Raw genomic sequence first — 25,733 nt, 5'->3', positions numbered from 1 at the left:
CTTCGATTGGCAGTCATTTCCATTTAACTAAGTATTCAAGTATCACCTTGTTCCTCAACCCTTTCTCCCTCACATTGAGCACTCTTTTTGGTTCCAAGATGAGCTTGCCCTCATAATCAAGGGGAGGTAGTTCCAATGACAGCATGACCTTATGTCCAATGGCCTTCTTGAGACATGAAACATGAAAAATATTATGTATTTTGCTGTCAGGGGGTAATTCCAACTCATAAGCCACCTGTCCCACCTTCCTGATTACTAGGTAAGGCCCATAGAAATGTGGTTTTAACTTTACTCCATTACCCTTGATTGATGATTGCCAGTAAGGCTGCAAACATAAAAACATCAAGTCCCCTACCTCAAAAATTTGCTCGGTGCAATGTCTATCAACATATTGTTTCTGTTGGTTTTGAGCTTGTTGCAAATTTTCTCTAAGAGCTTCCATAATGTCTTTGCTTTGCTGCATTAGATCTTTGGAACTTGGAAAAAATCAGGTCCACAAAAGAGGTAGCGTCATACCCGTAGGGAGCCTTGAAAGGAGATACACCGATTGACAAGTGATAAGTTGTATTATAGTAATATTCACCCAGGTGTAACCATTTGACCCATGTTGTATGTTGGCCCATTACGTAGTTCCTTAAATAACCTTCAATCCATATTTGTTCACTATCTCCGTTTGACCATCCGTTTGTGGGTGATAGCTGGTGCTTGGGGTTAACTCTATCCCTGTTAAATGAAATAGTTCTTGGCAAAACAAGCTTAGAAACCTGTTGTCCCTGTCACTCACAATTGTCTTGGGTAAGCCATGCAGTCTAAAAACCTCTTTAAAGAACAGTTCAGCCACTTGAGGTGCTTTATAATCTGTTGATATACAATAAAAGTGAGCATACTTTGTGAGTCTATAGACCACCATGTACAAGCAATCCTTGCCTTGTGCCTTTGGCAACCCAGTGATGAAATCCATAGATATACTTTCCCATTTGTTATTGGGGATGGGCAAAGGCTGCAATAAACCTGCTAGGAACTCGTGTTCTACTTTATTAACCTGGCATTCCCTTACGTACTGCCATACTTCTTTCATCAACCCCTTCCAATAGAAGTGCTCCCTTATTTGTTTATAAGTTTTATAGAACCCTGCATGGCCGGCTAACGGGGTGTCATGGCAAGCTCTTAGAATCTTTTCTTTCATCTTTGATTCAGATGTAATGTATACCCATCCCTTATAAAGTATCAACTCATTTGCTGTCTTAAACCTGTCATCTTGCACCTTGCCCTCCAAGAGATCATTAGTGAAGGAATTCTTGACATACTCACAAGTAATTAATGACCTCCAATAAGCAGATATTTCAGTAATAGGGTGCAAATGGGGCTTCCTAAACAAAGCATCAGCCACTACATTATTGTGTTGGTTAACATACTTTATGTCGAAGTCATAGGCTTGAATTTTCCATTTTTGCTGCCTATCATTTAAATCTCTTTGGTTAAGAAAATACTTCAGACTGCTATGATCAGTTTTAACTAGAAACTTGTTGCAAACCAAGTATTGTCTAAATTTAACCAAAGCATGCATTATGGCCAGCATTTCTTTGTCATAGATTGAGAATTTATTCTCAGCCTCCTTAAGCTTCCTACTCTTGAATGCTATAGGATGTCTACTTTGCATCAAGATTCAAAACAGCTCCTATGCCCTCACTAGATGCATCACATTCCAAGACAAAAGGTAGTGAAAAATCTAAAATTGCTAAAACTAGACATGAACTCAATTACCTCTTTGAGTTTTTCAAAGGCTTGTTGAGCTGATGGGGTTCATGAAAATGCTCCCTTCTTAGTCAAGTTTGTTAAAGGAGCAGCAAGTTGTGAAGAGCCACTTACAAACCTCCTATAATGGCTGCATAACCCGACAAACCCTCTCAGCTGTGTTAGGTTGCTTGGTCTAGGCCACTCTTGGATAGCTTTAATTTTTTTTTCATCTATACTTACTCCATGTTCACTGATTTTAAATCCCAAATATAAGATCTCTTGCAGACCAAACTCACACTTAGATGCTTTAGCATAAAAAGATTGTTGTTCTAAAATGCCCAATACTTCTTCTAAGTGTTTTAGGTGTTCCCCCGAAGCTTTGCTATAAACCAAGATATCATCAAAGAAAACCAAAACAAACTATCTCAACTTCTAGATAAATACCTGATTCATACATGATTGGAAAGTTGCTGGAGCAAATGTCAATCCAAAGGGCATTACCAAGAATTCATAGTGTCCATAATGACACCAAAATGCAGTCTTATGTACATCCTCATCCCGAACCTTGATTTAATGGTACCCTAAGCACAAATCAATCTTAGAAAAATACTTAGCTCCATGTAATTCATCAATTCTAGGTATGGGATAACGATTCTTAATTGTCCTCTTATTGAGAACTTGGTAATCAATACGCATCCTCATAGTTCCATCCTTCTTCTTGACCAGCACTACGGAAGATGCAAATGGGTTGGAGTGAGGCCTTATGTGACCCATTTCTTGCAGTTTTTTGGTAGCCTTTTCACTCTCTTCATTATAGACTTTCGGATGGCAAATTCTTGCAGTTCTTTGATACCCTTTTCAATCTCTTCCTTATAGACTTTTGGATGGCAGTAGGGAGTAATCATCACAGGTTTTGCTCCAATGCCCAGAGGTATATCCTAGAATACCTTGTTACGCTTATCCAAGATAGTCTGAATTTGCACACTGACTACTCCTCCTACCTTAGCTGCACTTGTGTTGGTGATGAGACATTCTGCTGCTCAAGCCACTTGCTTCTTACAAAAAACTCTTTCCATTCTCTTGGCTGATATTTCCATAGTTCCATTGCTGGTCAAACCATGCAACACTACCTTTTTCCCTCTATGTTGGAAAGAGATCTCCATCTTGCGGTGGCTGGTCTCATATTTGTCAATGGAATGCTTCCATTGGCATCCTAAAACCACTTCTATCTCCATATGGATCACATAGAAATCATCATTTAAATTATATTCCCCCACAATTACTTCCATCTGTGGTACTTTCTTAGTGCAAGAAAGGGTGGTTCTGCTAGCTACCTTAACGTCAAACTCCTCAATTGGAATGATATTCAGCCCAAGTCTACGTACCACTTCTTCGTTAACATAATTATAAGTGGTGCCCCTATCAATAAGAATGATTACCCACTATCCTTTCAAGACTCCTTTACTGCGAAATGCACTGTAGTGTGGTTCTCCTGTGAGGGCAGCAAGTGTGCCTCCCTCCGGTGTCTCAACTTTTTCTGATTCATTTTCAGAATCAGCCCCTTCACTTTCTGTATCATGATCTGAAAGTACCTCAATATAATGTATTTGACCCTTTCCTAAACATCGATGCCCAGGCTGCCATGGTTCCTTGCATGTGAAACACAATTTTCTTCTTCTTAATTCATTCCTACTAATGTCTGAATGCTTGGATTTTGTTATTGGGATCCTGGGAGGTATTGGACTCTTTTGAAAAGGTTTTTTGGTCTCATAGGTAGGGCTGTCCTCTTACTGCTGAAACTGTCTCTGCCCACTGAATCCTCCGGGTTGAGGGTTGTTGTGATGGCCTCTTGAAAGGTGATAGGGTTTAAGGCTTTGAGCAACCCTTTGAATGGTTCAACTAAGCCTTCTACAAAGAGCACTATCAGCCTCCTATCAATCACATCAGGCACTATTACAGCAAGTTTTTGAAATTCTAAAACATACTCCTCCATCCTACCATCTTGTCTCAGTTGAGCTAGATTCCTAAAATGCACTTTCGGATTTGTTCTATCAAATCTGTCAATCAGCCTTTGACTGAACTCTTCAATGGAGGTTATCGCATCATGCCCTTGAGTCACCATCCCATGATACCACCATTCGTGGGCAACTCCTTCCAAATGCAAAGTAGCGAACTTGAGAGCTTCCTCCTTGAGCATTGGGTTTAGGCAGAAGTAAGTGTCCAGTTTCTGCAACCATGACCTTGCTGATGTCTCATTTGTTCCATCAAAGTTAGGGATTGTGATTTTCCCTAAACGATATTGGATGTCTTTTCTCTCTTCATACCCTTTCCTCCTATGACCACCTCTTGATTTCAGACTATAGTATTCTGCAAAGGTCATATCATTCTTGATAGCTTCACTCAGTGAATGATATTCAGCATGGATCTGATCCAATCCACTGTCTTAGTACAGTTGATCTTCATTAACCTCTTCATTGGTCAAAAACTTCACTCTAAACGATTTGATGTTGACTGAGGCCTTTTCTTTATCTACAACTGTCTTCCCCACAACGGAATTACTATCTTCTCCTTTTTCAATGGCAGATTTTTCAATGTTTGGTTGTTTAAAGTCTCTCAACAACTGTGCTACTTCCCTTAGGGTTTTAGACATGGTATTATAGAGTTCTTCAGATCTTCTGAAGAAGGCCTTAGCCTCATCATCCATATCAGTCATGGTAGATTCTTTTCTTTTTTCTCACTCCAAATATCTGTATTCTATCACTCATTCAACCAGTCCACAGGCTGGCAGTCAATGCTCTGATACCACTGAAAAATGCCAACTTGTGCAGATAGGAAAATTTTCTAGTTTGGCAATAGTATCATCAAAGTTGGGCAACTTAATCCTCTAAACCCAAGCATTTGCCGATTCCAAAATTCAATAACAGCTTATATGGAAAAAGACACAAAATTGTACCAACTAAATATGATTCATACTGAAGCAGAATTACATATCTTTGAGTCTCAAGTACCAGTCTACATAGTCTATGAAAACTAAAAAGGAATCTTCGACATACTGCCTCTTCTGCAAACCTAATATTCTCACTGGCTTAGGACAGCAAGATAGTGCTTGTGTTCTCAAGCGCAAGCAACGAGTGGCTTGGAACTTCACTCAGTGTTGCAAGATGTCCCTTCAGATTCTGATTACAGGTGTTATGACGCCTCTCCTTGATCAAGTGATCCACTATATTGATAATAGGCACTCCAATTTGTAGACAAATGTGTAAATACGATTCTCCTTCAGCCGGTTACGTAGTGTCCCAAACAGCTCGGGCTATGTCACTAGCCTTATCGCATCAACTTCAGGCATTGCCCTATCGTAGACAAAGGCAAAGGCTGATGATCGTATCCTAACCACAGTGGTGAGAAATCCCTGCAACTTTACTCTTGATGTAATATCAATCCAGCTCCTCCTGATGTTCAACGACTGGACCTGCTAGTGATTCAACTATATCAAAAACAAGCTTTAATGAATAGCTCAGAAAGATAAACAACACTAGCAGGGGCTATGTCCCACCTTGTCTTCTCACTGGAATGGTAATTCCAGCAGATCGTGGTGCTCTCAAGCACTTGTTATCATCCAAGCATGAACTCCACCAACGCCAAGCTCGCCTTAAATAGGCTTGTATGCTGAGGTAAGGGAGACGACCTCAAAACAATGGATAAAACGGCACACTTGCCACCAAACATAAACGACTTAGGAAAAATAAAATTATTATAATTTTTTTCCAATTTATTTAAGGACTAAAAGCAAAATTAAAATAGCAAAAAGATAGCTTTTGGGTGTTATAAAACACCACATGTGGGGCCAACTAGGCCCTCAAAATGGGCTCAGGACTCTTTCTCAATCAACTACTTCAAAAGGCAACATTTTTTGAGGCCATTAAAGTCACAAATGTTCCAACTAATGAGTTTCATTGCTTCTTTGAATTAGAGAGGTGCTCACCTCCAAGTTTTATGAATTTCCTCATCAAGGCCTAGGTACCATTTTCCAAATCCTCCAATGCTTTCGTCTCAAGTTTGCTAGCATCAATTTTTCTCCCCTTGTTATTCCCTCCTCCATTGTCAATCTAAGGCATATTTTTTCCCCCATTTTGTCTTCCCCTTCTACTTGCGATGCTCCATCCTTCCATGTTCTCCTTATTCTCCAAGAGGTCAACCATAAGCTCAGTGTTGCTTGCATAGGCCTTCAATTCCTCCACATAATCTACAACATTCTTATCAAAGCTTGAATCTCTAAAGGTCCTACCAAGACTTGACTCCATAGTTTCTTCAGGTTCCATTCAGAGGGCATTAAGACACCAACATCTTTGAGCACAATACAATTTGGAGAAGAATGAAAACCTAAGAGGGAGGAGCTACCCAAAGCCTTATCCTCCATGCAAGACAAAGCAACTAATGTCAGTGTCAAGGAAAATTCCTTTCAGAACCTTCGATTAAAGTGGCGTCCTTTCAAACCTTGCATTCTCTAACCATATGTCCAACCTTCCAGCAATTGAAACATCTAATAGGAAGACATTCATAATCCAACTTCTCAGTCCATTCACCCAGAACAGATACCAATTTAATGGAATGTCTAAGTGGTTTGCATAGTTGATCTTGACACAAATCTAGAATAGGTAGCCAAATAATTTCCCCTTGTCATGTTCGAGCTAGAGATATATTCTCCCAAGGAATCCCCACTCAGCTTGAAAACTTCATTCGACCATAATTCCTAGGGAAGCTTGTACATCCTTATCCAAAGAAGGGCATCCCAAATCATCTCCAAGTGAGGATCAAAACCAAGAGACCAAGCATGAATATATAAGTCGGCATTCCACATAAACCACAGCTTCTTTGAGCATTGCATCCCTATCATATTCTACTTGAAAAGCAAGTTGCAAAAATTGTGGAGCCAAAAATTTGACTTCAAGGGTGGTGCATTGCCATTTGTGTTTAATCCTATCTTTAATTCTCTCCATTGATGGCCAAATTTCAATGAATTTCACAATTACCGCAGTCTTTTTCAATCTTTCAGCATTTGGATTCAAGAATTCATCCAAAATGCATATAACAAGTACCTCATCATCAACTTCCAAGTTGACATTGCCAATGACAAATTTCCTATATTTTAGCCTTGTTCAATTCTCACCTCTATTTCCTGTGTCACCAAATCCATCCTTGCCTTTGTTCGGGATAGTTGCGGTAGGGCATTTGTATGAGTCGACGCTCGGCATTTGTTCCTCTAAGACAATCCTAGATGAAGTAGAACATCCATCCATCAAATATTGCTCCCTGCGGCATCCCCATCACTCTGTTGAGTAGGAATATCAAATCACTATACTCCTCCTTGAAATCTATGCACATGAGTGTCTTGGGAGCCTTGGAATGATGAGACCTAGGCTCAATCATCCACTCTTTGTTAATCAAATTCTTGCATACACCCATTTTCTTCGTGTATCTTTTTGCATATGCATCCTTGATCACATCCTTCATGTATGTTCTACGTGGAATCCCGAACACCTTTGCAATAGCATCCTCAACAAGGTAGGCGATGACAACGCCCTTAGGAGTCTTGATCATTCTTGTGAGCGGATCGTAACATCGTGCACACTCCAGGATAAGCTCACTACACTATATGGACTGTGGAAATCCAGTGGCATGGAAAATACCACTCTTCAAGCTGGGGAAGGAACTTGATCTCCGACTCCGAACATCTGACGCTGCATCTGGTCGAAGTCTAGGAAATGCTTGTTTGTATCTGTGATCTCCTTCCATCTAGATGAAATCTTAAGTTCTGGATAAAATCCAGTCTCTAGCATCTTCAATAGTTCTTTCCTTTCCTTATATCCAAACTTTGACATCGCACCTGTACGAAGCTCGAAGTTAGACTTACGAAAATAAATAATGCTCTTAATAAAATTCCTGACTTTCTAAAGATCTTAGCTAATTTAGAGCATGGAGTCAGGAAAATAATCCATAGATTTGGTAAATTTTAACAATTAAGTTCAAAGTGTGACAACACTAAGGCATGGAAACCTTTCATAAAATTTATTGATAGCTCCTTATGCTTAGAAAATATGCAAGCTAAAATGCAAAGGAGCATACCGGATTAATGATGACTAAGGAAAGGTGTAAAAGGTTGTGTTTTCACACAATGTATGTCTGAAGACACCTTCCGCAGTCAACAATGGAGGTCAACAATTCTGAAGACAACCTGAAAATCAGACTTTTAAAACATGTTGTAATCTTCAAAAATGTGCATAAACAATGATGAAAACAATCATATTAAGGAATGTAAGTGTGGCTGGTAAAAATAAATTTCTGAGGACAAGTCTAAAAATTGATTACTTCAGACTTACCAACGCCTTGCAAAGTAGTTAAAAATCCTTGAAAATGATGAAAAATGGCTAAGGAATCAGCTCCAAGCAAAATCGCCAAAGTGGTTAGGTGGCTGGAAATGAAAATTTCTGAAGACAACCGCCTAACAATGGAGTTTTAAGACCTGTGACAGCAATAAGATGGTCTGAAAATGCACAAAAAACTCCACAAAACACCTGCAAATGGAAATCGCCTAAGTTGGAATTGGTTGGGCAATAAAAACTTAAGTCTGAAATTAATAGGCAGCCATTAACGGAGGTCAAATCTGAAGCAAACCTCAGATCTGAAGCGAATCAGCGAGCTGGAAATGATGGCAGCCACCAAGAATGCATGAAAATCACCAAAATGTGGCACCAAATCACTCCCAAACTAAAATCGAAATTTTCCCAACTATGGTGCCATACCAAAATTCTGAAAATGTCATCAATGGCAGCCCGGATTTGCAACAATGGAGGTCTGGAATAGCAAGCAAAAAATGGAGGAAAATATCGCCCAAGTCTCCAAACACAAAATCGCCACTTTTCACCAAAAATCACCCAATTTGCAAAAAATCGCCAAACTTGGAAAATCGAAAATCTGGAAATGATCTTCAATGGCAGCAAGGGGAATGGATCAGCAAGCTGGAAAAAATGGAGGAGAAAAGAATCCTCAACCCATCACTTTACTTCAATCACTTGCTAAAATTCACCCAACTTGGAGAAAAAATCGCCTTTCATGGAGACACCTGGCAGATTTAATAATAAAATAATGCTAAGGCTCCTCTCTTATACTTGCTTTTACCTCTCACTTTCACCACACAAGCAATGTGGGATAAAACACTTGTATATATACTTGCTTGGCAAAAACTAACTTGCTTCTAGAAGGTTCAAAATATTAAATGTTTATTGCAAGTTATTAAATTTTGCTTTTAAATTTTTAAATAATCATTAATAATTATTTAAAAGCAATTAAAAATGGGGCTTACTTATTAAAATATTGCAATTTAAGTCCAAATTAAGCCTCCAGGGGAAAATCGACTTGGGTTGGGATTGAAAAATCCCTTTAAAAATCATTAAAGTTGTCAAAAATTCCCCATAAGGGAAAATTGATCCTAGCTTGGATAAAAAACCATGCTCAAATTCATCAAAAATGCACACAAAACTTCCCAGGGGAAAATCGATGGCAATCTGGATTGAAATCCACACTCCAAACTCACTTTACTTGCAAAAATCACTCCCTATGGCCTACAGGAAAATCGACCTCAGTCTGGATGAAAATCCGGACTCGGAAAATCGACATCTATCTAGATGAAAATCCGGACAAAAATCCGCAATCACTTGTCACAAAACATCTTGGTGGAAAATCGACCCAGGCATGGAATCATCCTCAACGTTGTCTGCACTATAGTCTACACTCCAATCCGCACTCCTAGTGGAAAATCGATGGCAGTCTGGATAAACCCTGACACAGCACCAAATTTTAGCACTTCCAGGGGAAAATCGATCCAAGTATGGATAAACAGTGGTGGAAAATAATAGCCAGTATGGATTTCAGGGGAAACCCATGTGTAGTGTGGATTTTGAGGAGGGGAATGGGTTGGGTAGTCTGGAATGTGAGCGGAAAAGCACCTCTAGCATGGAATTTGACCCTCTAACCCTTGGAATATGGATTTCCCTTAGGATTTTATCATTTTAACCACTCAAAATAGCTTAGAAACTTTAAATTTAGACTGAACTTAGGCAAATTTTCCAAAAATATGAGCAAAACGCTAGGAAAATATTGGAATAAAGTGTGAAATCAACTTAAATAATACCTTAGGAGCGAGAAAACAACTCCAAAAGGTCTTGGAATACCTTGGCACTATAAAATCACTAATGCGCGTGTTTAAAAACACGTTAACGCTCAAAAGGTCAACACTTAGACAAAACTTAGGATCATTAAAATATCAACGTTTTGCAACTTGATCCTATAACTTCAAAAACCCTAGACGGCACTAGGCATAATCAAAACTCTGAGACTCGGGCACGGGAAACACAAAATTGCCCACTAAGCAGCCAAAACCCTAACCTAACAACGCTGAAAGCCGAAAAGAGGGGGGTCCCCGTTAGTAATGGGGCGATGTATGAAAAGATCACAACACAGTCCCACACCCAAACACAAGTGTTCAAATGAATTTTGGTTAATGTAGATCATGTTCTCAAATGAAAACATTCACTCTTTTATGTCCTTTAGAAACAAAACAGGTTGATCACCAAGCAAACCCACAACTTCAAATTTGATCGGTGAAAACTACGAAGCCAAAAACAAACTACTAGAAACAATACAACACATGCTGGGAAGTTAGGAGGGAGATGGGAACACAAGTAGAAATATCAAGGAACAAGGAGAGGCCATAGACACATACTACAAGTTGAGGCATCAGGAGTTGAGCAACAACATCCCAATAAGGGCAAGTCCGAAACTCTGACAAGGGGAAAACAAAGTTGCAAGAAAAGGCACCTTGAGAAGGGAAAAAACACAGCAAAAGGAAGACACAAGTAGAAACCTAATATTTAAAAACATGGATCGAGTCTCTGATCACATCATTGGAAGAAATCATCTAAATTGAGAATTTCGCTTGTGGAGAAAAGAAAACCATCCAACAATTTTGCTTGCAAAGAAAACCATCTGACAATTTTGACTATAGTAGAAACTAGAAACCATAGATGAACTAATTGTAGAAAACTCGGCAAGTTTTTCCCTGAGGCAAGTATTGACGCAATTGACTCGCCGAGTTTTTGACAAAAACTCGTCAAGTTTTTGTCAAAATCTCAGTGAGACCGTGTTAAAAAATCAAACGCTCAAGTTCATAAGTAGAAAACGTAAAGAAAAGGTTCATTCAATCATTTTGTGTTTGCTATTTTGCTGCTGAGGGGAAAAACGCCCTCCCAAGCATTTGCAATTTGATTTCCATCAATTCTTATCAATTATAAGCGGATTTGAAGTGGTTTTTGAAGCAGAATCAGATTCCCGGGTAGGTTTTCTGATTTTTTTCCCTATGTTTTTTTAAAACATTTTTTTTTGTTGTATCTAGATGAATAGAAAATCATTCCTAAGTAGTGAAAATTGATTTGAAGTCATTGGAACAAGATTTAACACCATTTTTGACATTTTTTATTGATTTTTTCATTGTTTTTTGAAGAATCTCTAGTTTTTCAAAAAAAATCAAACCCTAACAATTTTTTTTATTTTTAACTTTCAATGATGTCTAAAATTATTTAAACTAATTTAGATAGTTATATTAATTTTTTAACTAAAATATTAACTATCTTTTCACTTTGTATGTGTAGGTTAACAGTTAACCATTAATTTATAATGGCAAAGATAGGTGGTTCAGCTTCAGCTTCAAGGTCTACCCCATCAATAGATGCATGCCCATCTAGATATGTAGGCACCTATCCTAAAGGTGCAAGAGATGGGGCTTGGAAGTATGCCTTTAAAGGACTGAAACCTGGGTCAGTGATATGCATTAAATGTGAAATAATATTTCATGGAGGGATAAACCACCTCAAATACCACCTTGTAGGCATCGAGAAGCACGATGCTAGGGTATGTCTTAGGGCCACAGAAGAAATAAAAAAGAGACATTAATGCCATACTTGCAGTTGGGGAAGAGAAAAAGTTGCAAAGGGGGAAAGCAAAACTAGCCATGAGAGCAGTCGTAGCTGCATCTCAGGGTGCTTCAATTGACCTTGAAGAAGAAGAAGAATCACTTCAGGGCATAGTGGGCTCTCCTCGTGGACCACATATCGACAAACCCAGCACGACCTCGGCCACCACTTCTACTTCTTCTAGTAGAGCACCTACTGCATCACCATCAGTGGCACAGTCTATAGGTAATTATTTTGTGCCCAGGAACACACCTGGAGCACAACCATCATTAGAGGCAACTGGATGGAATAGGGAGGTGCATGAGAAAATAGACATTGCATGTGCCAATTTTTGCTACTTCAACACATCCCATTCAATGTGGCAAACAATCCTTATTGGCTTGATTTGGTTAGCGCATTGACAATTTCAGGAAAAGGATACATGGCCCCTTCTCACAAGGACTTCGGTGGGAGGTTAGTAAATAGTCCACTTGATTTAATTTTTAAATGTTTTTCTTGTTTATTAAATCAAAATTGTGTACTAAGACATAATTTCACTTTGTAAAGAAGTGGACTAAAGTAATTGATAATTTGATAAAATATGTTTTTCACTTTTCACTTTGCTTTCTAACTTTTCAATATTTTATTTTGCAAATACTTGGTGGCAAAGTTGGGGTGGAAATACCCCAAATCTCAAAAAATTTGCCCTCTGAATCTTATGTCAGCCTTGTAGTTCATCCAATTGTGAGCGCAATTAGAGCGCAATTAGAGCTTGTTCAAGGCCATCCACACGAAGAAGAGGAGCAAGTTAACTCAAAAACACCTCAATGACCTTGTCTTTGTGCAATATAATCTTCGGTTGTGCATAAGGAAGGTAGAGGAAGCACCAAGTGGTCCAATTGATTTGGATGATATAGATCCTTATAGTGATTGGACATCGTAGGAGCAGCCTCCATTGTTTACTGGGAATGGCATCTATGGTTTGGAGAGGAAGGCTATGGAGGAGGGGGGTGGATTTGGATTCACACTGGATGACATTGAGAAGGATGAGGAGGATGAGGAATCATTGCCAGTGCCAGGAGCAGCTAGAGGCAGAGCTACATCTAGGATGGAGGTTAAGCCACAGCCTAAGCCAGTCATACTGTAATGTCCCCAACTTGAGATTACCTGAATTTTGCACTAAATTAGTAATTCCACAATATAGTTTATCTTTTTTTTTCAAATTATGAGAGTGACTTCATCTAGTCGTTCAATAAATTTAGGATTAGACAAATAAATACATGGATTAGTAGCAAATATATTACATAGAATGATAAACATGTCTTTCTACCCATATTCAATCATAGTTTAGTTTGGTAGGAAAGCCTTGTGAGGGCGCCTATAAACTGCTGAACCCAACTAAGCCCAAGAGCGTGTAGCGTCCTACTATGACAACTCACCTCTTGGCCCATAAGAGGCAGGAACGTCTCACTATGACAATTCCATCCCTTGGGTTGGCCTACCTAGCTTGGGAGAACCAGTAAACTGCGATTCCCTAACGTACTTCCTCCATTCATTCCTTTGATTGATTACAAGATAAGACATACGCACATATATAAATAATCTAAGGAAATATAATCAAGTAACTAATTCATTATATCCATAATAATATATATACATATAATCAATATTATTTTAAGTATATATATATGTATATCAAACTATTATAAATCTTGCTAACATCATTATCATATATAACTCTATTATCCTTATTTTGTACTATATAAATCTTTTATGTAATATGAATGACTGTCATACCTATTGCAGCCTATATTAATATTACTATTAAATTCTGAATAAGAATATTATCAGGCTGCATATATTAAGCATACATATTAAGCACATCCCCATGCGTTTCCACCAGGAATAAGGATGTTACTGCCTGTAACTTAATAACAGTTCTGGTTTGATCTAATCAATGATGTTCAATCAATATTAAATCATGAATCTTTCTTACCAATAAAGATTGGTGACTGCTGTTCTAATGTTAATTGACCGAACTGCCTTTCTCCTTCCCCATTCGATGCCTCCTTAGATGCATGGCAATGAGTCTCTTATACCCTCCCTAATCGCTGAAAAATCGTGTCTCTAATCGATGGTTATACCCATTGGAAAAAGACGTGTCTGTTTACTAATCTCTATTAGTTATTTGTTGCGCTCAACAAACTATTATGTTCCCCTAATCAAATTGCAGCATGTAAACGTATGACTTAGAATATAATTTAACAAATGTTAATATGATCATTGCCTTTTAATGATTTAATTGATGTTAATGATTTAATTGATGCAAAGGGTAGACAGATCTGACATGTGTCAGATATGTCAGATCTGGTCTGCCATTATTTGAATATGCTGAATGATTATTCATTTGTTTCCTTAATATTTATTTATGGTTTCTATGATAATCATTTCTTTTTTGGGATTTGTCAATTAATGATCTTGAAATATTAATAAGAATTTTAAAAGATGTTATTTAATGAAATATATAATATAATAATCTGTTTATTATTAAGAGGTGCATTCAAATATAATAATATTTAATTCAAATGAACAATAAATTCATAATTTAATAATTGATGCATAATCATATTCAAATATAGATTACTATTATTTGACAATATGGGAACATCACAGTCCTTCCCTCCCAGATTTGCTTGTCCTCAAGCAATTTCCAATTTCTATTCTATCTCGTGAAATGCAGATCTTAGATGCTCCTTGTTAGGTAATTTGTAAGGATGTTGAGTCTTACTAAATTGGTTACTCCAAGAAGCTCCATTTGTTTATTGTCCCTTCCTCTTTTGATTGGATGTTTTTGAGATCTCCTTCATCGTACCTTGCTTTCTTATTCGGTTTTTCTTTTGCTTCTTCATCGGACATTGCCTCTATATTATGAACTCGGCTTTTTTTCCCACATATGTGCCCTGGTTCCCAATTTTCTTTGCATTTGAAACACAAACCTTTCTTTATTTGGTCTTTAAGATTGCAAACATGTCCATTCCTCCATTCCTCATTGCACTTATAACACAATTTCTTTCTTCTTTCCTCTTGTTTACAAACATGACCTCACTCCCATTTCTCTTTACAATTGAAGCATAATCCTTCTTCCCGAAGCCTGTCATGGTCATTTTTAGAGAGAATGGCATTTTTATGTTTGTCTTTATTATAGGGAGGTTTGGTGTGTGTATCCCTTATATTATCCTTTGTGGTTGTATCTTCTAGTTTTAGGGCTTTGTCAATTGCATCCTCAAGAGAGGTAGGATTTAAAGCACTTACCAATCCTCGAATTGAATCTTTCAATCCTTCGACAAATAGATAGGTGAGCCTATCTTCATCAATTCTTGAAACCCTAACTGAAATCTTTTGAAATTCAGCTATGTAATCATCTACTGTTCCTTGTTGCTTTAATTGAGTCAAGTCTTTAAAATCTTTTTGAGGGTGTTTTCGGTCAAACCTTTTAATAAGTTTTTGAGAGAATTCATCATAAGAAATTATATTTTGGTCCCCTTGTGTGTGGATTCCATGGTGCCACCACTCATGGGCTAATCCTTCCAAATGTAGGATAGCAAATTGGAGTGCATCCTCTTCAGTCATTGGGCTGAGAATAAAATAGGTGTTCAACTTTTGCAACCAAGCATGGGCTGTGATTTTTTCTGATCCATCAAAGTTTGGGAGTGTTACTTTATTCACCTTATGTCTCAAGTCTTTATTTGGTTGCTTCTTTTCTTTCCTGGGTACCTCACGTCTCTTGGCTTCACAAAACTCCCTATATGTTATAAGTTCCCTAATCTCTATTTCAAGATTTACATAAGCTCTAGCAATTTCTTCGGTGCTATTCGTGGATGGGTCAATTTCCTCTTCCTCCCTTGGTATATCTTCCCTAGGTAGGAAAGGGGGTTTGGGTACCCTATGTGTAGATGATTCATTATTATTCTCTGAATGGTTTGAACTTATGTCTCTCCCATTTGAGGAATTGTTCTTAAGGTTATTGATTGAACTCCCCATGTTTTGAAAAGCTTGGAGGAGTGCTTGATTTGTTTTTTCGATTCTTTCATTTTGGCTCATGATGGTTTTATTGGTTTGTTCCATGAAAGTTCTTCTTTCATTAGCAATTTGTTCACTCATGGTGGATGTAGCCCTCCTCGTTCGGTAAGTTTGCATTAACTACTCTTCACAAGATGGCAGGATTATGCTCTGATACCAATTGTAATGTCCCCAACTTGAGATTACCTGAATTTTGCACTAAATTAATAATTCCACAATATAGTTTATCTTTTTTTTTCAAATTATGAGAGTGACTTCATCTAGTCGTTCAATAAATTTAGGATTAGACAAATAAATACATGGATTAGTAGCAAATATATTACATAGAATGATAAACATGTCTATCTACCCATATTCAATCGTAGTTTAGTTTGGTAGGAAAGCCTTGTGAGGGTGCCTGTAAACTACTCAACCCAACTAAGCCCAAGAGCGCGCAGCGTCCTACTATGACAACTCACCTCTTGGCCCACAAGAGGCAGGAACGTCTCACTATGACAATTCCATCCCTTGGGGTGGCCTACCTAGCTTGGGAGAACCAGTAAACTGCAATTCCCTAACGTACTTCCTCCATTCATTCCTTTGATTGATTACAAGATAAGACATACGCACATATATAAATAATCTAAGGAAATATAATCAAGTAACTAATTCATTATATCCATAATAATATATATACATATAATCAATATTATTTTAAGTATATATATATGTATATCAAACTATTATAAATCTTGCTAACATCATTATCATATATAACTCTATTATCCTTATTTTGTACTATATAAATCTTTTATGTAATATGAATGACTGTCATACCTATTGCAGCCTATATTAATATTACTATTAAATTCTGAATAAGAATATTATCAGGCTGCATATATTAAGCATACATATTAAGCACATCCCCATGCGTTTCCACCAGGAATAAGGATGTTACTGCCTGTAACTTAATAATAGTTCTGGTTTGATCTAATCAATGATGTTCAATCAATATTAAATCATGAATCTTTCTTACCAATAAAGATTGGTGACTGCTGTTCTAATGTTAATTGACCGAACTGCCTTTCTCCTTCCCCATTCAATGCCTCCTTAGATGCATGGCAATGAGTCTCTTATACCCTCCCTAATCGCTGAAAAATCGTGTCTCTAATCGATGGTTACACCCATTGGAAAAAGACGTGTCTGTTTACTAATCTCTATTAGTTATTTGTTGCGCTCAACAAACTATTATGTTCCCCTAATCAAATTGCAGCATGTAAACGTATGACTTAGAATATAATTTAACAAATGTTAATATGATCATTGCCTTTTAATGATTTAATTGATGTTAATGATTTAATTGATGCAAAGGGTAGACAGATCTGACATGTGTCAGATATGTCAGATCTGGTCTGCCATTATTTGAATATGCTGAATGATTATTCATTTGTTTCCTTAATATTTATTTATGGTTTCTATGATAATCATTTCTTTTTTGGGATTTGTCAATTAATGATCTTGAAATATTAATAAGAATTTTAAAAGATGTTATTTAATGAAATATATAATATAATAATCTGTTTATTATTAAGAGGTGCATTCAAATATAATAATATTTAATTCAAATGAACAATAAATTCATAATTTAATAATTGATGTATAATCATATTCAAATATAGATTACCATTATTTGACAATATGGGAACATCACACATACTGAGCGAGGAGGCACAGCCACAACAGACTTGTAGGACTAGACCCTCTAGTTCTACCTCCCCTAGTTTTTACTAGAGCTGGGAAGAGGAAGGTGTAATTGTATTGATGTATTTACTTTTAGTTTTACAAAAACTATTTACTATTTTGATTCCAACCATCAGCATTCCTCATGAGGATGCGATTTTGTATCCACTTTGCATTAAAATCAATTAAATATATCTAGACTCAGCTTGTTTCTTATGTGTTCTCATTTATTGACTCATTGGATGCATCTCCTCATTGAATTTTGCAAAAAAAATGCATAAGCAATTTTTTAAGTTCCTGGTTTTTTTTTGGGGGCCTTGGCGAGTTTTTGGTTTTAACGAGTAGTTCAACTATGTTAGAAACCACCATCATAGAGCAAGGTCAAAAGGGCATGTTTGTCCAAAGCCAAAATTGTTGTATGTAGAGACAAAAGAACAAAATTTGACTTCCAAAGGAATTTTAACTAGTTCTTTTGTCTTTTTGTTTTGAAGATTGTTCATATCCTCTAATTGACTCTTTTAGTCATCCTTCTTATAAATACACCCATTGGGGTCTTGTAAGACCATCAAATCCATCCATCCAATTTTTTGGATCTTTTAGGCCATCTCTTGGTAAAGCAGGAAGGATCCACCCATAGTCAAGGATGATCGAGGAAATCCTTGAGGTAAAAATGGATTGCACAGTTGTGTTTGGCCAAGGGCAGCATTCCAGCACACATGTTTGGATGCAATCACTCCACTGCATTTTCAATTGTATGGATATTGTTGCTGTTGACTGTATCCTATTGGTCCCCTAGGAAGGTAGCAAGCTTGTAAAAATTTGTTTGAATAACTTCACTCTTGCTGGAATTTTCCTATATTGGATCTTTTCCAAGGTAAATTCTTGAGCTCATCTCCTCCTTTTGTTGTGGTTAATTTGTCCCTTTCTTATTTTGAAACCTTTGTTGTTACAATAAGCACAAAACTTAGCAACAACATACAAGGAATATGCATATCTGTTCTTGATGATCATGTAGGAGTTACTGGTGACTCCACAATACCCCAAGATGAGTTGCTAGACCAAAATATCTTATACAAGAGAGAAAATGGCAAGAATAGCTTGCTTCAACAATGCAAGATTGATTGATTGAATATTGGTTGAGTATGTGAAATATACAATGAGAAGCCTTGCTTATTAAGACAAGGTTGAGACATAGAATCGGACAGGATTGTGACATGTGTCTTAATTCTATGTTATGAGACAACTTGTTGGATTTTGCCAAGATCAAGAACTCAATGAAATGTACAAAATAGAGACACAATATAGGACAAGAATAAACTGTATTCTCATCAATAGAAATGATCAACAATAATCAACTGGATACACTAGTTGTTACATACAATGTAGATGAGCCTGCTTATATAGGCAAGGCTAGGGATATGTATGAGCACACAAATATGACATGTGGCTCAATAAGAAACAAGGGTAGGTAGGAAATAGGTGTGGGTAGGTAGGAGAAATAATATAATATTCCACATGAGGTGGATCACCCACCGAAGGTGGAATTATCACTCCACAATAAGTGGATATGATAGTGTAATAACAAGATCAACACCAAAAAAGGTGGAATTTCTCCTCCACACACTATCCCAATGTGGCACAAACACCCAAGTGTCTCATATCCAAACTACTATGAAAATGCATTATCCTAAGTAAACTTAAGTAAGTGTAATAATATCCATGATGAATAATTATTTACACCAACACAACTAAAATGCCCAAATGTTATAATTAAATGACCGTGGTAACTAGAATTAAATAAAAGTCATAAAGATAAGATATGATAATATTTTATCTAGACAACTTAGACTTCTAAAAGAACACCGAGGACCTAATATACTTAAGTCATGTGAATAAGTCCCCTACTAGGAAATAGCTAGGTACAACACCTTTACTAGTTACAAGACCTTATTCACACCAACAGATCATGCTATTTAATATCTATATCAATTATGGATCATTACATTGCTCCTGCAGAGTTCCACAATCTTTCCTTGATAAGACAGCTTCTTGTTGTCTTTTATTTATCATGATCCTTTTAAAGCAATCTGCAAATGAAATCCAGTATAATGGCAACCAGCAAACATGTAAAAACTACACTAACCTCAAGTGACTCAGCATTGTAGAAGAAATGCCATGTGCATGCACAAAAAGCTCCTCCAAGTAGAGGTACCTGAATGAGATCATTACAAGTTGGATAAGAAGCAAGAATAGAAAACCCAAATGACTAACTCGCAGCCACAAAGAAGCACCAACAGATCAATTTGAATGTTAAATAGCATGTTTGTTCCTACTCAGTTCTCAATGCTACTTTTTTTTCAACTTTTACAACCTATATAGACAAGAAAACTTTTAACAGGAGAAAAAAAAAGCAGGATTCATTATTTCAAGCAAACGAACAGTAAAAAACTGTCACAATAAAAAAAACAGAAATACACAAATAATTAGTATTGAAAGAAATGGATTTGACATGTAGATATTTCCTTCAAATTTTAAAGAATAAACTGCTCAGAGAGGATAATTTCAGAGATATTGTTTGGTCTACACTTACAGACAGACCTATGTAGTCACAGCATTCAGTTGAGCTCGAGAAAGTTCCTAGTTAATCTGACAGCAAGGCTTCTCTCTCTTCATTATCCCTTACCATTCACTTTTAAACCTATCAGGACAAGTTCCAGAAAGAACCTTAAAGCAAATCTCATTTAGATCTATGGACTTCATATTTCAAAAAAATAGTTATTCAAGTGCAAGTTCTTACACTTCATGGTATGCAGCTAGACCCAGAGAGCAAACAAGAAGAAAATGTTTTATTCCTCAAATTAGAGGTAAACCTTCTTTTCTTGATGCATTCCTCGAATTAATATATCTTGCACCATCACCTGTAATTTTCGTCAAATAGTTTCAAATTTCATTACTTCAGAATTTGGAAAAGGACAAGATTCAAATACACGATGCAACCTCTCAATATTATATAAATTAAAATTAAGTCAAAGTTACTCCCTAAGCCCAGCAAACACCCATAGACTCCCGTTGTGCTCTCCAGAAAATTAACCAAGCAACAAATGTCCTACAACTTGACTACGAAACATAGAAATCCCATAAAATGTCCACCTCACCAAGGGATCCACTACTATTTTCAAAACATCTATTATCTCATGCAATAAATTTTCTAGATATGAAGCTGACCACTTTTCACTGTTAATCAGACAATAGTTTGCTTGGTGGATAACAGCATTCACAGTATTCCTTCTGAGCTAACAACACTAATACACACTCATACAAAAAACATTCTTCGATATCTAAGACTAGGCACTGGACATAAGCACCCCTATCAGTTTGGAAATAGATCATCACTATGGCACAAACCCTAAGCCCTTGCGCTTTATGTACAAATCAAATTACAATCGTTACTCCATATAGATAATAAATAATGTTTCTCTTCAATAGTTCATAATGTTATGGTGTAATGGTTATGGGGACACTTGTAGAAGCATGACACACCACAGTACATTCGAAGTTCGAAGTTACTTATAATTAAAAATCATATAAATGTAGTCCAAGCATAACTAACACCACTTGAAAGGAAACCACTGACCCCACCTGATAATTGCCAAAGATAATAAATCTCCCTTAATGAATTAAATTTGCTTTCTGTTATGTAACACTGAAATCAGAAACTGGAGCTCTAAGGCCAATTATACCAATCAAGTAACAAATAACAAAAAAAACAGAGATAAAAAACGATCTATCAAATGCGTTCCCTTATCAATATTTGAGTAGCATTAATATTTAAACAAGAGTATAGAACAACATACCATGCCCCAAGAGAGCCCTTTCCAAGCTTTGTATCCTGGCTTATCACCATACTGCCAAACCAAAGCCATGGCCGTCATCCTGCACGATAGTATTCCAATACCCACATGACTGACTTATCTCAAAATACATCTAAATTAATTTTTAAAATTCATATTTTTTCAAGGTGACTTTGAATGAAAATTGTGCGACAGGATGTGTAATTGTAATGGTGGACTCTCCTAAGAGCATGACCCCAAATTCAAATCCTCTGCTGCAATAAGGCATCACATAGCTCTGTGGACAGGTTTTTGTGAGACAATTATGGGTATATTCCAGGTTAATTTATGTTAATAATTCTCAAAAATGAGGTCCAAGTTTACCCTCGTGCAGGTAACAGAGACCCATGTTGAAACACGGTCTTCCCTTGGGATTGATGATATGGTTTAACAGCCTCTTGTGAGATCCTTGATTGAGATGGTAGCTGTTTACTAAACAGATGCATCTTTTGGGAGAGTCCTTTCAATTGATATCAGAACAAGGTCGCAGGTTTGAACCCCCTCGATTGACACTGAGGGAGAGATTGTTGAAACATGTCCAACATCTTCCCTACGTATTAGTAATAGGGTTTCACAACCTCCTGTGAGTATGGTAAGGGCTTCCTAAATAGATGCATCTTTTGGAAGAAACTGTGAGCTCAACTCCTTTAAACTCATAACCTCGCCCAATATTTATCAAGAAAAAGGTATGTTATCTTTTTCTGAAGATGGAGGATTCACCTGCGTAGTAGTGAGACAATCTACATCGGCTCATATTTCAATCTGGTAGTTTCTAGACAGTCTACATCAACCCATATTGTAGTAGATTGAAATATAAGTCAATGTAGATTGATGTAAATTATCAGGGAACTACGCAACTGAATCCGAAAACAATCACCATCTACTTCGATATACTGCAGAAACGACACGCTATAAGGAAAAAATGGCATGTAATTATACAAAACAACCACAAATTCAAGCCATGACCTCACCCAAACTTACCCAGCAAAAACAATTTATTAAAAGTAAAGAAATAAAAAACTTCAAAAATGCTAGCAATAAATCTGAAACGTAGCGGAGGCCGAATTGTAATGTACCATTCCACAACACTCGAGACATGAATGGCCCATGTGGGCAGAGACAATGCATTATTAGGCTCCTGTGCAATCAAAGATTTTATGCCTTCCAATTGGGACTCAATCCCTGCTGCATAGCAGTCTCTGGTATATGCAAGTGTAAAGAATATGGCAGAGCATGTTCCAAGAGACATGGTCGTCTTCTTCAGTGATGTAAGTAACAACTTGGGCTTCATAGAAAGCTTCAAATCCCTGGTAGCATCTCCGAATGGGTTTTTGGAATGGCTCTTTTCTGGTTTGTGAATATTGGTACCGAAACGAGAATTCTTGGAGATGTTAGAGATAACTATTGAAGAAGGTTGCTTAAAATGTAGAGAAAAGCGCGGTGTACATGCAAACAGATATGCCATTTTGCGGTGTACAGGGCGTTTTCCCACATGGATTGTGGGAAAGCTTATGTTTGCGTGTTTGCATTTCTACACCGAACGAGATATATGAAGGTGCGGGACTGGTTAAGATCTATTTTAATGGAGTGGGAGGTCTTATGATCTGGTAAAAACATTATTATGAAAGAATTTTTTATTTTTAAAAGGAGTTCTTGATCTTTAGTTTTAAATTTTTTTGGTAAAATTATCATATCACAGCTTTCTTAAATTTATGAACTTAAAATTTTAAGTTTGATTATTTTAAAATTTATGGAACCACTGCTTTCAAAATGTATCTACTAGAATATTTTAGGGAAAAAAATTCATAAGACAATTACTTAGCATTGATAGATATCATGCACATCTATTTAGTATAATAAGCATAGTATAATAAATTTTGAATCTATTATAAATTCTTAATTAGCTCAACTACAAGCATAAAATCAATAAAATCAATCAACAACATCAATGAAGCTCTAAATCAAATGTATGTAAATAAGATAAACAATAAAATACCTCATACAAATGACAAGCTTGACTCCATTGAACACTAACACAAGACGACATAAAGAAATATGATGCAATGATAATAAAAGCAATGATATAAGTTCAAAAATATTTTGGCATAATAGATGTAGAGTGTAGTTTTGAATGTCTATCAATTGAAAGGAAAAAGGCCTCTTTATAGAAATCTTTAGGATTAAGAGGTTAAAAGATGAATGGTCATGATTAAGTGGTTCGAGGGGAATCAATAGAATTAAGAGGTGCAAATGAAATGTAGGGATAAGATTAAGAGGTCGAAGAGAGTGAATAAGAAAGATTAAGAGATTAATTTGAATGGAGGGAATGGAGGGCTAAGCTTAAGGGATGAGTTGGCATTTTGGTTCAATGAATGTGAATGAAAGGACAAAAATGAATGAAGAGAACAAAATAGGACACTTGTCACATGACTACAAATTTAGATTATGATCCATATGAACAAGTTGGAGGGTTAACATTAGAAAGAGAAGGATAGTGAATTAAATAAATAAGTAAAAGTATTTATTTAATTAATAATATAAAAAGGTGGGATTAGTAATAATTAAATAAATAATAAATATTTGTTTAATTTATAGAGAAAAAGCTAAAGAATTAATTGAATAAATTAAAATATTTATTTAATTGACAAATAGAGAAATGCTTGATATATGATTATTTCATATTCGCAAGCTCCAAACATACTTCTAGATATTGATAGTTTAGGTAATATGCATTTCTACTCATAATTTATATAAACCAAAAAAATAAAATTGACTTAATCATATCACAATGAAAATGTCAAAGTTGATGAGTAACTCTCATCAAAAGTATCCAAGGCAAATATTTTTGAATCATTTCAACAATAACTTCTAGTCATGAAGTGATATGAAAAAAGGCAAATTCAATCTTGATACCAATAAATATTTAGTGGCAAATGTTGAAATGGACTACAACACTTCAAATCTGCAACATTTCAATCAAAAAATACCAAATTAGAATCCTAAATGATATTTACAACTTCCACTTCAATCAAAAAAATACCAAATTAAGGCCCTATGCAACTTCCACTTGAAAAATAATTTGACTTTTTTAAGAGATGCTACCAAATTTTTTTCCCAAATTCAAACCTTAAAAACCCTAAAGAATAGCATAACATTAAAAGAATTTTCAAAAGAAGATGTGCCATGTAAAACTATTGTGCTTTTGTTTATTGTTTATTAAGAGTCTAAATTGTGAAATTGTATTCGGGTTGTCATTTTTTTTTATTAAGCTTACCATTCAATATAGTTTGATTTGATTAGGTTTAGTATTCAATTTAATTTAGGGTAATTGAATATGGTTAGGGTTAGTATTGAATTTGGCTTATTATTATAGTTAGGGTTGTATTTGGTTTAAGATTTGGGTTCAATTTTGTTTAAAAGTTAGAGTTCATTTGTTTATAACTGAGGTTAGGGTAATCTGGATAATGAAATAATTAAATTAATTTATATTTTACAAAATATTAAATGTTAACTAAATAATAAACCTCAATGCCTCTTGTCTAATAGAATTGATTAATTTTTAAAAAATCAATTTATATATTATCACTTTTAATCTTTTAAATTTAAAAAAAAATTACTTAAAAAAGTATAGAAAATTATTTTACTAATATTGATTTGTTTACATTTTAATACAAATACATTTTTATTTTTATTAACATATAATAAAAGAATTTAAATTCAATTAGGAGATAAACAAGTGTCACATAGTGGCGAGTACTTGCCATCATAGTATTGTAATAAAAATATTTGTTCTAATTTATAATTATTATAATTTTGAATTGTAATAAAAAAAATTGAATTTTTAATTATTATAATTTTGAATAACTGTTACTTTAAAATTATATTAGAATAATTATATTTATGTAATATTAACTACAACTCTTATGTTAATAAAATAAGATAAACTAGCAATTGCACTTTGGTGTGCAATAGGTATGGCAAAGAGGTGTGGAAGGTCAAATGGGGAAAATTTGGTCCATTTTTTGGATAAATTTGTGTAGTGCATGAGGTCAATTTGTGGTCATGATGTTGTTTGTACAACAAAGGACTTAATTGAGAGGTCATAGCTTAAAATCAACTATGTGTCCACTTAAAAGGATTTAATCATAACTAAAATGAAACCTTTGAATTGAGAAGATAATCAAGTTTTATTAGCAACGGACTCATATTATCTTTGCAATAGGGTCGGCGCAAGAGTGAAGTTGAGATAGGGCTAGACAGAGGGATGTATAGACGAGTAAGAGTGAGAGACAGATTGGTAAAG

At 35.9% G+C, this 25,733-nt stretch overlaps 1 protein-coding gene across 2 annotated transcripts in view; it reads right to left on the bottom strand.

Moving 5' to 3' along the window:
• LOC131061264 (uncharacterized) overlaps positions 1-22,994 on the bottom strand; it is a 28,488-nt gene extending 5,494 nt beyond the window's left edge. Inside the window, exons 1-5 of one of the 2 annotated variants that reach the window (XR_009359413.1) lie at positions 22,507-22,985; positions 21,395-21,473; positions 20,338-20,458; positions 20,131-20,238; positions 19,717-19,752 (exon numbers count right to left, since the gene is read on the bottom strand). Coding sequence is in view for 1 of the 2 variants with exons in the window: in XM_059214063.1 (XP_059070046.1) it covers positions 19,684-19,752; positions 21,395-21,473; positions 22,507-22,895 (537 nt within the window). In the remaining variant the exon portion in view is untranslated. Of the gene's footprint in view, positions 1-19,683; positions 19,753-20,130; positions 20,239-20,337; positions 20,459-21,394; positions 21,474-22,506 lie in introns of those variants that run through there. The other variant, XM_059214063.1, reaches the window with a different exon arrangement.
• Between the last annotated feature and the right edge of the window lie 2,739 nt (positions 22,995-25,733).

Source organism: Cryptomeria japonica, chromosome 11 (assembly GCF_030272615.1).
Source record: "Cryptomeria japonica chromosome 11, Sugi_1.0, whole genome shotgun sequence".
Lineage (NCBI taxonomy): Eukaryota > Viridiplantae > Streptophyta > Pinopsida > Cupressales > Cupressaceae > Cryptomeria > Cryptomeria japonica.
The sequence above is the reverse complement of the archived record's forward strand: the minus strand, read 5'-3'. Positions and strand labels throughout refer to the sequence as shown.